Raw genomic sequence first — 15,609 nt, forward strand, 5'->3', positions numbered from 1 at the left:
GATAAAAAACATGCTTAGAAACACTCACACGAACATAAATAATAGACTAAGACATGGAAACAATCATAAAAACATGATGTGAATTTGGTATGGTGTTTTAACAGACTGGGCCAATTGTACCGTCTTCTGATGAGCCAATGTCTGTCCAGTCATGTTTCTTCAATAATTAGATTTATTGCATAGAAGATGTTTTCATTTTTTTTTTTTTTTTTTTTTTTTAAAGTGACTGAAACTGAAACATTCACTGCCACATCATAGAACATCAGAGGTCTCACAGCACTTTAGATCACATTAGATGATATATTTGTATGTAGTGTAGTGTTTCATTGCCAAGGAAGCTAAAACTGCAAACCGAACCATGAACCATGAAGGCTGCCAACACCCCACATTTAATGCTGGGATCCTCTGGTGCATGTAGCCTGCGTGTGTGTGTGTGTGTGTGTGTGTGTGTTTTAGCAGGCTCTTCAGCAGAGTGAGTGAGAGGATTGTGGGAGGAGGGCACCTTTGACTGAGCGTAGAGGGGCAGCAACTTTGAAGGGTCAACTTTGTAATGAATGTTTTAAACCTTGATGCACTACACTCCCTCTCTTTCCATTATTTCAAACTCATCTTCCTCTCAGTCCCTCCCCTCTTGCCCCTTAATTTCACTCTTATTTCCCTTCTTTCATCATTTCCATCTCCACATCGCAGCACTTATCCTCAATTTCCCTTTTTTCCTCTTTTTCATTCTCAGTTATGCAACAGAACACTTTTCCTCTCTGTTTCTTTCTATTGTCTTTTTTATTGCCCACTCTGACTCATTTGCTTTTGCTCCTTCTTTGCCAATTACACATTGTGAGAGGAGGACTCTCTTTACATCCTGCACTGAAGACATTAAACACATTCATTTGACTGACAAACAATTTATCTTCCACATTATTGGGTTCCTGCAAAATTAAAATAGTTATGCGAAATCGTGCCTTCGAAAGAATGCACATCAAAAGTCAGTCTGTTTTATTAATAGTGCTGTGACCTGTGCTTCCACACAGCAGCACAAAGAAGATATGGCAATGAACAAAATAATAATAATAATAATAATAATAATAAAACTACTCAACTATGACTCTAAACATTAATTAGTGTACCTTGGCTTTATTCCCTTTCTTCTATTCTCTCTTATTGTCCTCTGTCTTCATGCACATTATGTGTGGTCTTATAAGCAAAGCAGAAAAGCTGCTATTATCACAGACTTATTTGTTTTTATCTCTTAATTCCTCCTTCCCCATTCTCCTTCCTTTTCAGTCTCTGTTTCCCCCTCTGGCTCAACAGCTAAGACAAGCTTTTACTTTTGTCTTTGCTTCACTTGAGCCCACTCTTCTCTTGTCCTCTCTTTGTATTCATCTTTTTTTTTTCTCCCTATGTCATCATCAGTTATGCAACAAGTAACATGGATACTCATTGCCAGAGAGGGAGCGATGCCATATGTGGGTGGTGAGAGCCGATGTGGGTGAAGTTGCCCATCCACACTCATCTGGTATCGGACTTGCAACTTCTACCAGAGGTTAAAGTGAATATGATCAATTCTTCCAAAACTAGAGGGAAGAAAAAAAACAAAGGTCTGATTTGTGAAACATGAAGAGAGACGGTGTGGAGCTGTGCCTCTGCCAAGAACGCCTGTTTGAGCTATAGTATTCACATTTTCAATTCAATTTCGTCCAATTCTAGCGCTGAAAGTTATGAGCCAGAAAATGCACTCAAATCACTTCAAACCTATCCTGGGTGCTAATGCGGTGTGCTATAAAATCCTTGCCAGCATGATCATTTCAGGATTAGCCTCTTGATAACATTAAAGATTTGGTTGTCTGGTTTGGCTGTTTATGTTGTTTATACCAGTGGTGTGAGCGACCTGTGATAAAGCACACTTTGCAATAGACTTGTTAGTAAAAAATAAACAATCTGAGAGCTCTCACCTTTTCTCAGCATACCACATCCTGTACGCCACAGCAAAGCACAACGGTAAAAAAAAATATTCTCAATGTCTTGGTGTTAATGGAAAGTTACAGATATCATTCATTAAAAATGTATAAGGTTTACTGTGGAAAAAAAAAACATTACAAGCAAGCCCAAAGTCCTGTTTTTGCTGTTGTGAATGGTGCTAAAATTGATGCTTTTGTGATAATTGACTTTTTCAAAAAAAAAAAAAAAAAAAAAAAGAAACTTAGCACCAACATTACACATTGGGCAGAAGTAGAAGACTGTGTCTATTTTATTAAAATTGATGCTTTTGTGATAATTGACGTCCCCCCCCCCCAAAAAAAAAAAAAAAAAAAGAAACTTTGTACCAACATTACAAATTGGGCAGAAGAAGAAAGCTGTGTCTGTTTTATTAGTACAACTTTACAGCATCGCATCTAGCTATGCTTTATGCTGTGTCTGCCTTAGGCAAGTTTCTGCAGTTTGTGTGGATTTACACTGACTCTGACTGACCGGAAACAAAATGATTAATTTTCTAAAACGTATACAATGTCTTATTGAATTGTTCAAGTTCCATCAAAGAAGTTCAAGTGAGCAAAATATGACTTCTGCTTTATGGCTGACTCCCCCGAGCTCAGGACAAGGGGCGGCGAGGTCAGTATCTGGTGAGCCTCAACGGCCACTGACCTGCGGTCTTGTACACATTGACTTTTGACCTACAGGAAGTGAGTGGCAGTATCAAACTCATCACTAGTTAATCGCATTTAGGTTATATTCTAACTTAACAGGCCCCAAGGATATTGCTGTAGTTGCTGTGAGTCATTTTGACATAAGATAAAATCACTGCCTGCATGAAAAACTTGCGTCTGTGAAATGTCAGCTTTCCAGGAACTAAGAAGAACAGTCAACCAGCAAGTTGAAACAGGGCTGTTGTCTAGAAAACCATTACTAAAAAAAAAAAAAAAAAAAAAAAAAGCTTTATTTCGATTCATCATGATCAACACTTACAAATGCACCCTGCTTACTTCCTCTTTCCAATAATGCTGATGTACTGCTTAATTCTCTAGATGCTTTTAAACACAACCACTGGCTTTGCAAAAATGGGGCGGCAGACCACTTCTGCTTCTTTTCTAAACCTCTCCCAGGGCGTCTAGGTGAATGCTTGTGCGAGTGTGTGTGTGTGTGTGTGTGTGTGTGAGAGAGAGAGAGAGAGGGAGAGAGACATGTCTTACCATGGTCACTCTCTGTCCCAGATCGTCCCCAGTATCTCCGCCTGCGCTCAGGACTGTGGGTGTGCCTCTCGATTACCGCAGCGATAAATCGAGTGTTACTGACTGGAAGGCGAAAAACGAGAGCACACAGGTCAACTCAAAGGTCCCGTACAGTAATCAAATACTGTAGAGCGTGCTGTTCTAACTTTGGCTGCATGACATCAGGCCCGACACAAGTATGAACGCTTTGTAATCACTTCTGTGCAATCAGCAGCTCCCCAGCTGTTGTGTCATGTAGCCCGAAATGTAAACTGCCATTGTCTTCAGTCCATTTCACACCAAGATTGATGTTGAATTGCTACTGTAGATACTGAGTTCAGACTATTGGATTTTTTTTTAAACAGTGAATTATAAGAGACAATAGCTGAATGTTCATTTTAAAACCCTTTATTCCGATGTTTTGCCTTCATTTCTATGCATCAAACGTCCACGTCACTTACTGATTCCTCTGTCCTCATGGCTGTCTTCGTCCCGCTCGTCTCTCTCGTTATCCAGGTTGGACATTCTCACCGACATTTCTGTAGCAACATGGAGGAGGAGGGGAAAGGGAAGAGGAGCACCAAAATAAGTCAAGATGCAACCATTCTGAACATATGACGTATGATCGAGCATGGAAAGGGAATACTACAGGAGCGGGGTTTCTTTTTCCATTAACATCTCTCTGTCTAAAGAGAGCCGCAGTGCAACCTCAAACCATGCAGGCAGGTTTTTAGACGGAGGGGATATCTGTGCAGAGAGGAAGAGAGATTGCATTTAGCCCTTTAAATCCGGATAATAACGGGTGCAGAGGGACTCATTAGCCAGTGGGAGGGCCTCTTTGTGTTTGCTTGTATGTGTGTGTGCATGCACGTGTGTGAGGCCTCTGTGTCTATGAAGGGGAGGACGGGAACGCTGTGCCACAAAACGGCAAATCAAGTCACTTTCAACCTCATCATACCAGTCACTGCTCATGTGGTGGACGTTTCAACTATATTTCGGATGCTTCTCATCTCCTGTTGTAGTGTTTTGGGAATGGCTTGTTTTTTTAGTAAGTGGCCAAGTTAACAAACAAAATGTCCTTAAACCATGTGGAGCTCGTATTTGGATGTTGTGTAAGTCGTGATTGAAATCACAGCAGGCCAAGAAAGTTACAAAATGTGCACGTGTGTGTCTGCGTGTGTGTGTGTGTGTGTGTGTGTGTGTGTGTGGTCCGTGTTATGCTGTGAGAGCAGGGCATTCCTTAATTCAGCCACTGCGAATGCTGAAACCTGCACTAATAATACAAACAAACACACCCACCCACACACACACACACACACACACACAACTTTATTAGCTAATTACTCTTAGTCTCATGCCTTTGACCGCGTATCCATTCTCTCCGCCAGCTATTCCAAACTGTTTACTAAACTATCAAACTGAAAATGACTTAGATAGAAGAGTTTTAATGAGGTTGTAATCTTGTTTGATGTTTTTGTCAATAACGCTGAGTAATTATACAAATCATGCAGCAGCTGCTGCCGCCGGATGCTAATGTCAGCTGTTTCGCTGTCGCAGCACTCGCCACGTCGCCTGTTCTTCACACTTAAGGACAAAACCTAACTTTCTTTCTTTCATTCTTTCTTTTTCTTTTGTTTTCCTGTCTTTTTTTTTTTTTATTAGACCTGAAAACATATGCTGGCATGACAAGAGAATAAACTGTCATGTAACACAAAAAACTTTCAGAGTTGCTTTCATGGTGCTTCTTGTTATGCTGTCATCACTCGCTTCCAGCCGTGGCTCTCATATGTGACAAACAGTAACAGGCCTATCAATGTGCACAAAACATGGCCTCCACTTGTTTGATCATAAAGATCTAGAGGATTTATCAGAGAAAATCATGATGCGGGTTTATTTTGTCCCTGGGCCGACCATGTTGCCAGTAAGTATTATTTTCAAAAAAGGATTGTGTTCAAAAAAGCCATAATTTTTGACATGTGATCAAACTTTTTTTTTTTTTCCCAGTGCAATGAAATCTTCATATTTCATTGCCAAGTTTCCTTTCCAGCCTTTTTGCATTACAGTGCACTACTACAAAAACTCATGTGCTTGCAAATTGATTGAATTTTTTGGCATGCTACATGTGTGTGTCCAGCCACATGTGTGTGTGTGAACATGCATCCACCCCCCAGTCTTACCCTGTGCGGCCAACGGTGACATGTGCTGGTGCGAGCGCCTGTGGATCTGGTGTCTGTAGGCGTACACGGCCAGCACCAACACCATGATGCATCCCATAATGCCCCCTGCGACCGGACCCACAGGGGCACTTTTAATCATGTTGAGAGATGCGACTTCCTCGTCTGCAGACAGAAAACAGTGAGGAGGAATGGGGGCGGGGAGGCAAGTAAGCAGAGGCTGTTATAAAAATACAGAAGAGTCCTGATGGTTTAAGAGGTGACAGCCGAACAAGCCTCCATCACACAGCGAGGGGCCTGACTCTAACTTCTGCTGCAGTGCTGGAAAATGTTTTTCTACTCCCGCTCCAGTCTCTCTTTGCTGTACTCTTCCATTAAATAGACTCAACTGCAGGCCCATTCTGCTCTTGAAAAGAGTAGCAACACTAAAGCAAAACAAAATACAGCAGTCTCGGTAGTTTATCCAAAATACTGTGTTGACATGATCTAAAGAAAATCACATTTCTGCTATCACGAACAGCCTGTTTTTTTGGTCTTTATGCTTGTTAGTCTTTGTGCTAAAAAAAACAAACAAAAAAAAACAGAAGTAGCAGTGGTAACATGAGAGGTAGGTGAAAGTGCACAAGCATAACTTTTTAAATCACATTTTGCAGAAAAGGTTGGAGACAGAAGCAGGCGTCCGGTGTCACTCACCCAGCAGCCCCATGCCGTCCACGTAGGGGCTCTTGGCTCCGACGATGCCCCCGAAACACTCCTTCTGCAGGGCGCAGTATGGCTTGTCGAGATGGGTCTTACCATCGCTGTCCACCATGCACCACTCGCAGTCCAACACCCCAAAACAGTCACTGAGACCGGACACAGAAAACAAGATTCTCAAAGGACAAAAATACATTACAAGGAATACATTAAGTTTTTTCAGAGGATGCGCCCTCAGAGGTAAATTTGCCTGTAAAATGATGAAGACACGGACACAATCCATGAGCCCGCAGCGGATCATTCACTTCATCGCTCCATACCAACACTTAAGCATACACACTGGGCTAGGTTGAGAAATAATTTGCAACTAAAGTAAGTAAAAGTGAGAACTTGTGCAGCTCTAAATCTCCATGATTCTGCAAACTCAGTAAGATGATGTGTGGCTTAGTCTGATTTGTGTATCTGAGACTGATCAACTTTTCACAGATTATATGACGATAAAACACGATTTTGATCTACAGTAAAGCAAAAAGAGAGGTTGCTCACCTAAAATAGATCCAAGATGGTTTTTAAGACCTTTTTGCAACAAATTTTAATGAAAACTGTTGGACAAATAATGTTTTTTTTTTGTTTTTTTTTTAGTCAAATAAGCATTGCAGGTAAATATATAAAGTACTATAGATTTGGTCCAGTGCCAAAAGTCAGATTTAGATGACAATATTGTCAGTTTAGGTTAGATAGCAAGATGGTTCTGTAATAAAGATATAAATCTAACCATTAACTTTTTTCCATATACTCTGAAACAGGTAAGTACCATAATTTTCTTGGATTTCTCTCTACAGGTTAAATATAACAGGCAAGTATTGATTGAGCCGGGAAAATCCACAACAGGCATTTTCCCAACAGATAAGTATGAGGTAGTGTTGATAGCATGTTAACCCTGATCAATTTTGACAAAAAAAAAATAGATAAATGGAATTAGACAAAATGTTAATACTGACATTACGACCTTGTGAATTTAAATATAAGCTCAAATAATGATTTTTAAGGCCTAAAGTTTATACAAATGAATTTAAGACATTTACCTGCAGACACCCTATAAACCTGGCTACATCACGTATACTGAGTTAATGATGTTATGTTGTTGTTATGAGTTTTAGTTACTAAAAAGCAGGCGCTGCATTTTGGATATTCTAGTGTCATCTGATCATCCAAAATGTTATAAGGAAAACGGAAGTGAAAGATCCACCGGGGATCATTTCAAGTCATCGTTTCAGGCAAGCTGAACAACAAATGCGCCAGCTCCATATGTGTGTGTTGCTTGTGTGTCAGAGTATACTCTGACTGTATATGTGTGTGTGTTAGTGTATATATCATATTGTACCTGCTGGTGTATCTTTGGCTACAGCGGGTGTTGATACACTGAGGTAGGCTGTCATGAAGACCAGGATCAATCACATTTAGACTGACAGGCTCCTGGTGCACCTCACAGCTAGGGTTTCTGCAGACACACACACACACAAACACACACACACAATAAAAACACATATCATTAACACAAACACGTATATCAATCAAGATCAATAATAATAAGAATAATGATAATACATAAAAAAATCAAATGGAAGCACAAAATATCAGTGAGCTTTTAAATACACAATCGGCCAAATCCTGACAGCAAACATGACCAAAATTCAAAAAGGCAGCTACAAGTCAAATCAAAGCATGAATGCTCACAAAAAATGTCATCAACCAGTAATTTTATGCTAAACAGCTCAAGAGGGAGGAACAACGCCGTGGAAACGCAGCAGAAAGTCTTACAGTGGGGGGAGGAGGGGGAGATAATTGCTTGTCTTCCTGTAATAAAGGAGAAACTGGCATTTGAAAGGATGACATGCTATAAACATCGATGAAAGACAGATGCTGAGGAGCAGTCGCACAGAAAGGGAGAGGTTGATGGGATGATAGAAAAGTGGTTTTAAGAGATAGAGAGAGAGAGAGAGACAGAGAGAGAGAGAGAGAGAGAGAGAGAGAGAGAGAGAGAGCAGGGAAAGACAAATACCAGCCAGAATGGGAGAGTTCGTGAGAGCGAGAGAGCGACACAGACAGCAGACAGAGAGAGAGAGAGAGAGGAAGAGAAGAAAATGTGAGGAAAGAGCCGCAGACAAACAGAGGCTGTGCACAAACAGGTCAACAGTGTTCATCACTGGAGCACCTGATCATAAAACCAGGTAAGAAAGGCACTTGCCAGATTGGAAATGACTATAATTCTGATTCAAGTAAAAATGAGCATAGAGGAGGGCCATTTACCAAGGCAAAATCTGAAACGCCGAAATGGTACAAATTAAAAGCAACAAAACTGTTTATTTTACATCTGAGAGAGGTTAAATATTGAATATGAGAGGGTGAAGATGGGATGGGATGTAAACTATTGAGCAAAATGGATGTGATTTCTCTTACAGTGAGATAAGAAACTGCAAAAATGACCTTGGAGCTACAATCTTCAAAAGCTGTAGTACTGATCACTGAAAAACCCATTACACAAAAATACATAAAGCATATAAATCAAACTAAATGCCAGTAGTCTAGCTCATGTGATGGAAATCAAAATCTCACTTTTGGCTTTAACAGAAGCCTTTCAAGTGGGATTTTTTTTTTCCATCTAGTTCTAAAATGTCAGCATGAAAACACTGTATGCACCTGGCTTGTGATTGACAGCTCTACAGCTGCAACATACACTCACACACCAGGGTCATAAATGGCTATAATATTGCCATTCATTTTTAGAAACTTCCCTTGGGCCACGTTATATATATATATATATATAAAAAAAAAAAAAAAGAAAGAAAGAAAGAAAAGAAAAAAGAAAAAAAAAAACCCAGAAAAACCAATATATTATATACAAAGTTTTTCCGCAACTGTCAAAACACTCACACTTGAAACCACATTAAGTCGAGTGTGTGCATGTGGGTGTGTGTGTGTGTGTGTGTGTGTGTGTGTGGGTATGCAAGGTGTGTGCATGCATTTGCATTATGAGTCATTATCCAGCAAGATACCCAATATTTTACAGATTAGTGTGTCGTCTGGTTTCTACGCCAACTGTTGTGGTAAATGTGTGAATATGGCTTTTCTCTCATCTTTCATCCTTAGGTACACTTCCTTTACGACAACTTTTCAGACAGAAGAAGTCGTCCTCTAGCAGCCTCTTTACCGTGATCATGGGGATTTACAGTAACTGCCTTGGATCTCACACCAGCCGGAACTGTCATCATACCTATGATCACTCCAAAGAACATAATACGTAGTAAGTTCATCATTTTCTAAGGAGATGGAACAAGCCCCATTCATAAATTTTCAAAAACGAAACGGTGCAAAATAGCAAACATAGAACGTGCTGTTACACTGATGTCCACACAATAATCAATTATTATGCCAAAAGCAAGCACCATTTGATATATTAAATGGTCGATGCTTATGAAATGATTACATTTGTGTGTAATGAACTACACTTTACTGCACTAGCTCTCAATTTGCCAAGATATTATTGTGGTTTTGTGTCATCGGTGTGGTGTCTCTTCAGGTACTTCCTCCCCTCCTCGAACACTGACATTATCAGAGGCGAAGGAAATCCTCTGCGAGCACGACAACTCTCTTTTCAGGCTTCTGTAATGCCGAAAAGGTAAATGCGGACTTATCTTTCAGGATACTTTTGGATGAAGTGGTAAGTGAGCTCTAGCTTCTCCCTGCCCCAGTCCAGTGAGCAGGAAAATGATGACACCTCTCCATATCCTGTGGTCAGTGAGACGGAGCGGCTCAAGCGACAAGATCTGCTGTGCCTCTTAACTCCGCAACTGACTTATCAACAGTTTCTACCGCTCCGGCAAACCCAGAGGTCAAGCGGGCCTGCCTGCGTCATTCAGAGCCATTCCTTTGGTGTTCTGCTGCGTGGCCAAGCAGCCTGCAAATCCGCCTTTATATCTGAGGATCCACTGAACTCATTCAATCCTCTGTCCAGCTGTCACAAGGCTGGACGTCCCAGCTGTATCGCTGCCTGTTCATAAGCATCCGCATGAGGCTGGAGTTGTAGCCTGTTGCTCAGGAAGGGAAAACCTTAGCCTGGCCTGTGTTTCAGGCCCTAATCCTGACCCATCAGCCCCACTGCTGCATGGGAGGAATAAAATATGACTATGCTAACACACCCAATGCTAAGAAAGAGATCTTATAACCTAGATCAGTGGTTCTCAAGCTTTTTTCAATAATATACCCCCTTTAAAATATATTTTCAACCAAGTGTCCCCTGACCAGTACATGGAAGTATGAAAAGTGCATATAAAATAAAGAGGAAATTTTGATACTTCTGTTTTTGCTTTCTTCTTTTTCACTTCTATCTTCTTGTTTTCAGCTGTAACATTGCTATGTTTCAACCACAAATTCATTTTCTGTTTTTAAAAAAAAAATAAAAAAATAAAACCTTTTGGCCATGCTTCCCTGTCATAGTGAAGCAACGTCCTCACTCAACTACCATGTCAGCAGATTTAAACCACAAACACACACATTTGACACCTTTCGGAAACCCAGAGGGAATACTGAATATAAAATGTGGTTTATCCAACTTACATTTACATTTTTTATTGAACTTGTTAGCAGAGGCATATTTTAGGAATTATGTATGGCTCATACTTTGTAAATTAACTTTTTTTTTTCTTTCTTTTTAAATCTCCCGTACCCCCTCAAGTAGTCCAATGCAATGTACCCCTAGGGGTACACATAACCCAATTTGAGAACCACTGTCCTAGATGATCATTGGCCTGCTCCAGTGGTGCAAGATACACCAAGTGTGGTGCCAGCAGCGCCTATACTCAGAAATGAGTCAACAGCCATGCTTTACTGGCTTGGATGACAGTTTATCATCACTGAGGTCTTACTGCACCCACTGAGCAAGAGATGACACCCAGCAAGTACCCAAGATCAAATGAGAAGACACAAGTGTGGGAGAAACATGGGTTTTCCCCTCAAGTAAAGCACATTTCTAATTAGTACTTTCATAAAGCAACACCTGCATTCATTAAGGAATTATAATATATAATCATTTTACATACTGTGCGATCCTGGAGTTGGAACAGTGAGGTTGTTGTTGTTAACCTTTTTTTTTTTTCACTATGAATCACTGTTAAGCTTCAGTAATGCATAACAGTGCAGCCAAATATCTATTCAAATTGAGGAACGAACTCCTACACATGCTCATACTCTGGAAACATGTGACAATGACTGGGGGTTGAAAGAAGTTCTGAGTATCTAAATCCTGTGGTAACAGGTAGTGACTTCGTGGAAATGCAGTTCCAAGTAAAGGGAATTGAGTGTAAACAAAACAGGAAACTCAAGATAGGAGGCAATGTTTGTTTAAAATCAACCCCTGGAACACAACAGATGCAGTTTGGCAGTCTCACGCTGCATCGTGGACATGTTGACGATGACGTGTTCTCTTTAAGAATGTACACAGCTTAGATTACCCAGACTGACATGCACATACACACATCTGCCTCAGACATGACTTGTGCTGACCTGTTCTCAGCGTAGGTGAGGTTGCCGGTGCACTCGTTGACCTCCAGGGGGCACTCACAAGGACACTCACACTCATTCTGCTCCATTCTGAACAACACACAAAGACACAAAGATATGTACTATTACAAATACACAAAACATGACTGATGGTGATATTTTCATGTATGTTTCATTAGCCATACAGGTAATTAACACATGTAATTGTGACAACATAAGATACAATAATGATTTAACTACTGCATCTAAACTACTAAGAAATTCAAGACACCTCTCAAAGCATCAAGCACCAAGCATCAAATCAGCTCCACACACCCTGCAGTGGGGTGTGTGTGTGTGTGTGTGTGTGTGTGTGTGTGTGTGTGTGTGTGTGAGACCTGTGGCAGTTGAGACAGAGCCGATCCACGGTGCTGCAGGCACAGAAGGCCAGAGAGTCACATGTTTCGTTGACGATGCCAGCAAAGGCGTTGGTGCCAGGTATTCTGGTCAGTCGGTACTTAGAGCAGTGGCTCCCGTGGACCAGGTTGGTCAGATCGCCCTGAGAGAGAAAGACAAAGAGAGGGAGAAACCACAACAGAATATCAGACTGAGTTTACAAAAAAAGTAGCAGCGTAATAAAAGGGATAACAGCAAATTAAGTGTTGAGATACAGTGCATGAAGTGTTTACTAAAGGGGATGCGATGACAAAATGTTTGGCAATACTTCACAAACTCTGATTTTGTATTAGTCCAAAGATAAACATGCAGTCTAAAGAAACCTGGCATTACATGATGTAAAAAAAATGAAACCTTTATTATATATTTTAACACTTAAAATCTTATAGTCAGACTTTCTAAGCACTCACTGCAATTGGAATAAAGTCAATGACAATAAGACTCTCATACTTGTAACACTCAGGAGAACCACAGGGTGGCAGCATTGCACTATCAGATAGTTTCGGCTGTGAACAATCAAGGAGTGTGTGTGTGCCTATCTCAGAAGAGTGTAAAGCGTCATCTTTCTGTCTCTCTGCATCTGCCATCCTATCGGGCTATGCATTTATTATTTTAGTCACCGTCTGATGTGTGTGACTCACCACTATGCTTGTGTTGAACTTATAGAAGCGCTGCACGGTGCGGTCGCTGAAGCTGTTGCACAGGTTCTTCTTGACAAAGTTCGGATGGTTCAGGATGTCATTGGCAACGAGCGGCTCCTACGACCGAACAGAGGAGGAGAGACAAGGAGAGGAGTGACAAAGAATACATGAAAAGAGGAAGAGAGCTAGGGGGCATTTAGACTTCTGGCCAGTTGTCAGCTATGATTCAAGCGTGTGTCTGTAAGTGCACACCTGTTTGCATGTTATAAGTATGACTTCAACTTTATTACTGTCCCGAAGGAAATCCGTTGCAGGCATTAGATCACGATTAACACAAGTGACACCAACAATCCAAAAACATAAATGCAGTAAAAAATGCATACATTAGAAACACATATAAAACAGAAAAAAACATGTAACAAGCAGATCAAACCTACCAGCCTGGATTAAATGAAGATTAAGACCTTGACCATGAATAAAGTATCAAATAAAGTGCAGTGTGGAGGAAGCAAAGTGCTGACGATACAGTGTGAATGTCTGCATATTGCAATGAAGATTAAGCTTTTGTGTGTAATGTGTTGCTGGCTTGTTTGTTGTTGTAACCTCCAAAATCAATATATGATATTCATGTGCCATATTTCAGATAATAATGGCTCAGTGCAAATTCATTTGGGTAATGGTTGATTTTCAACCACACAAAATAAGGCTTTTGTCTCTGACACTGTTAAATTGTTAAATTAATCTCCCCTACTGGTCCAAAGGGGGGCGCTGCATCATTTGTAGTGATAACTGTTATTGTGGGCTCATTCATAAGAGTTTTTGTGTGTGTGTGTTTATGTGTCTGTCTGTGTGTGTGTGTGTCTGTCTGTGTGCGTGTGTGTAGGCCCTTACCTTGTGTGTGATGTGCTGTTGCTCTGCAGGGGCATGACCTTTCGGGTCAATGAGTGTAGGGTGGGCTACCAGGTACCCCCTGTCCTCCATAATAAAGCACCTAGAAAACACACACACACACAAACACACACACACACCACGTCATCCTGTGATTATACTGTCCACAACTGTTTTTCATGCCCTTCTTTCTTTCCAGCCCTCAATTCACCCAGTCCCTCCAGTTAATTCCAGTGCCACATGCTGCTCCATCTGCCAAATACTGCTCCATTCTACTTCCCTCCACTCCCTTAAGCATTCTGCCAAATACTGCTCCATTTGCCCCGCGCGTCCCCTTGGGGTAATCCTGTTTTATATGGCCCCTGAACACCAACAGAAAGAAGAGAAAGAAGAAGAGAAAGAGAAAGGGGGAGTAAAGAGGGGGGAAGAGCGGGTGAGAGAACTGGAGAGAAGAGGGGATTTGGAGACAGTGAGATTGAAAAAAAGGGAGGAAAAAAACTAGAGGCAAACATAAAAGGGATGGAGAAAGTGTGCAAGGCAGAGGCAGCAGCAACGCCACAACTCCGCCAGGAATGCCATTATAATCAGCTCATCTCTTCCTCCTTTCTTTTACCTCTCCCCCGCCCTGCGTGTTCAACTCTGCCTCAATAAAACAAATTTATCCACCCTGCTGAGAAATAAAGGGGGAAAGAGCACAGGGGAGAGCTGGAGGAATGGGCAAAGAATGAAGAGAAGAGAAGAGAAGAGAAAGGGGAAGTTCCACCACTTTCTTTGTACCTGATCTTGTTGCCTTTGTCCTGGTTGCAGATGGGCAGCAGGTCCAGCAGGACCTTGTAGAAGTAGCGTAGAGTGAAGTCTATACCCATCACTGCAACCGCATACCCAGAGGCCATCTGAGAGCTGGAGAGAGGAGGAGATGGGAGGGAGAGAAAGGAGTGACGAAGACAGAATGCATGGATTAAAACATGGGAAATATAAATATACACATATATATTTCTTTGTTGTGTAGATTTGTGTGTTGACAGCAATCCACTGGCTCACAGGCCCTGTAGGATAACACACACTCGTACCCTCACTTGAGACTGGTGTTTATGGAGACTTCAGACTGCAGAGTGATACGCTCACTGAGCCAGTATATAACACACTAATCCAGCCTTATCAAACACACTGATACACTGCTCTGTGTTTGCGCGTAGTACATTTGCATGGACCTCAGATAAGACTTCTTATTGTATTGCTGCAAATGGTGTTGCGGCAATCCTTGTGAGTTGCATTTTAAGCTCACTGAACTGGAAACTCAGATAAGGTGACTACATTTTAATCCCCGGCCCCAGTTACACAGTCACCGCCTCCAGTTTTCAACTAAAAGAGGCTGTGCATATCGCAATAAAAATAACTTCTATAATAACTTGGAAAAAAAAACAGAGCATGTTTTATGTTGTTTGGTAATACTGCTCCAGGGGAGAAATCGGTCTTCTTGTTTTCCTCCTGCTACACAGAGACCGCAGGTTGAGCTAAAGAGATGGGAGGGATCCAGTGTCTTGCTCAAGGACACTTGAGAACATGTGGGATTGAACCCAGGCCATGCTGTTGACGGACAGTCTCACTAATAACTTCACAACACTGCTGAAAAAACAGGCAAAGCCCCTCCAATTCAGTCCCCTGAAATTACTCCTGTCTTCATAGATAGTGGAGGTTGGTTGGAGTGACTCACATGCTGAGAGGCCGACGGCCCACAGTGACATCTTGGCTTGTACAGCTCGAGCAGGAACAATGATGAATGTGTTGATCAGCCATATTTCATAAAGTCTGCTAATTTCACATTGCGCTGCCTTTAGCCACCCTGTTTGCATGACGACAGGCCGATGGCCACAATTCAGAACTAAGACATGAACTGACACTGTAGAGTCCCACTGCGAATTTTGTGACATTCATCTCGTTCTGGACATGAGAAGAGCTGAAAAAACACTGCTACCGAGTGAAGATCTACACTGAATAGATAAAGTTAAAATT

General features: G+C 41.4%; 1 protein-coding gene across 1 annotated transcript in view; it reads right to left on the reverse strand.

Moving 5' to 3' along the window:
• Positions 1-15,609, reverse strand: part of cachd1 (cache domain containing 1) — a 101,187-nt gene that overhangs the window by 7,383 nt on the left and 78,195 nt on the right. Inside the window, exons 17-26 of the mRNA XM_030050067.1 lie at positions 14,374-14,496; positions 13,600-13,699; positions 12,709-12,825; positions 12,010-12,170; positions 11,636-11,722; positions 7,458-7,574; positions 6,071-6,222; positions 5,381-5,542; positions 3,665-3,742; positions 3,186-3,287 (exon numbers count right to left, since the gene is read on the reverse strand). Coding sequence (XP_029905927.1) covers positions 3,186-3,287; positions 3,665-3,742; positions 5,381-5,542; positions 6,071-6,222; positions 7,458-7,574; positions 11,636-11,722; positions 12,010-12,170; positions 12,709-12,825; positions 13,600-13,699; positions 14,374-14,496 — 1,199 coding nt within the window. The remainder of the gene's footprint in view (positions 1-3,185; positions 3,288-3,664; positions 3,743-5,380; positions 5,543-6,070; positions 6,223-7,457; positions 7,575-11,635; positions 11,723-12,009; positions 12,171-12,708; positions 12,826-13,599; positions 13,700-14,373; positions 14,497-15,609) is intronic.

This window comes from Myripristis murdjan, chromosome 4 (genome assembly GCF_902150065.1).
Source record: "Myripristis murdjan chromosome 4, fMyrMur1.1, whole genome shotgun sequence".
Classification (NCBI taxonomy): Eukaryota; Metazoa; Chordata; class Actinopteri; order Holocentriformes; family Holocentridae; genus Myripristis; species Myripristis murdjan.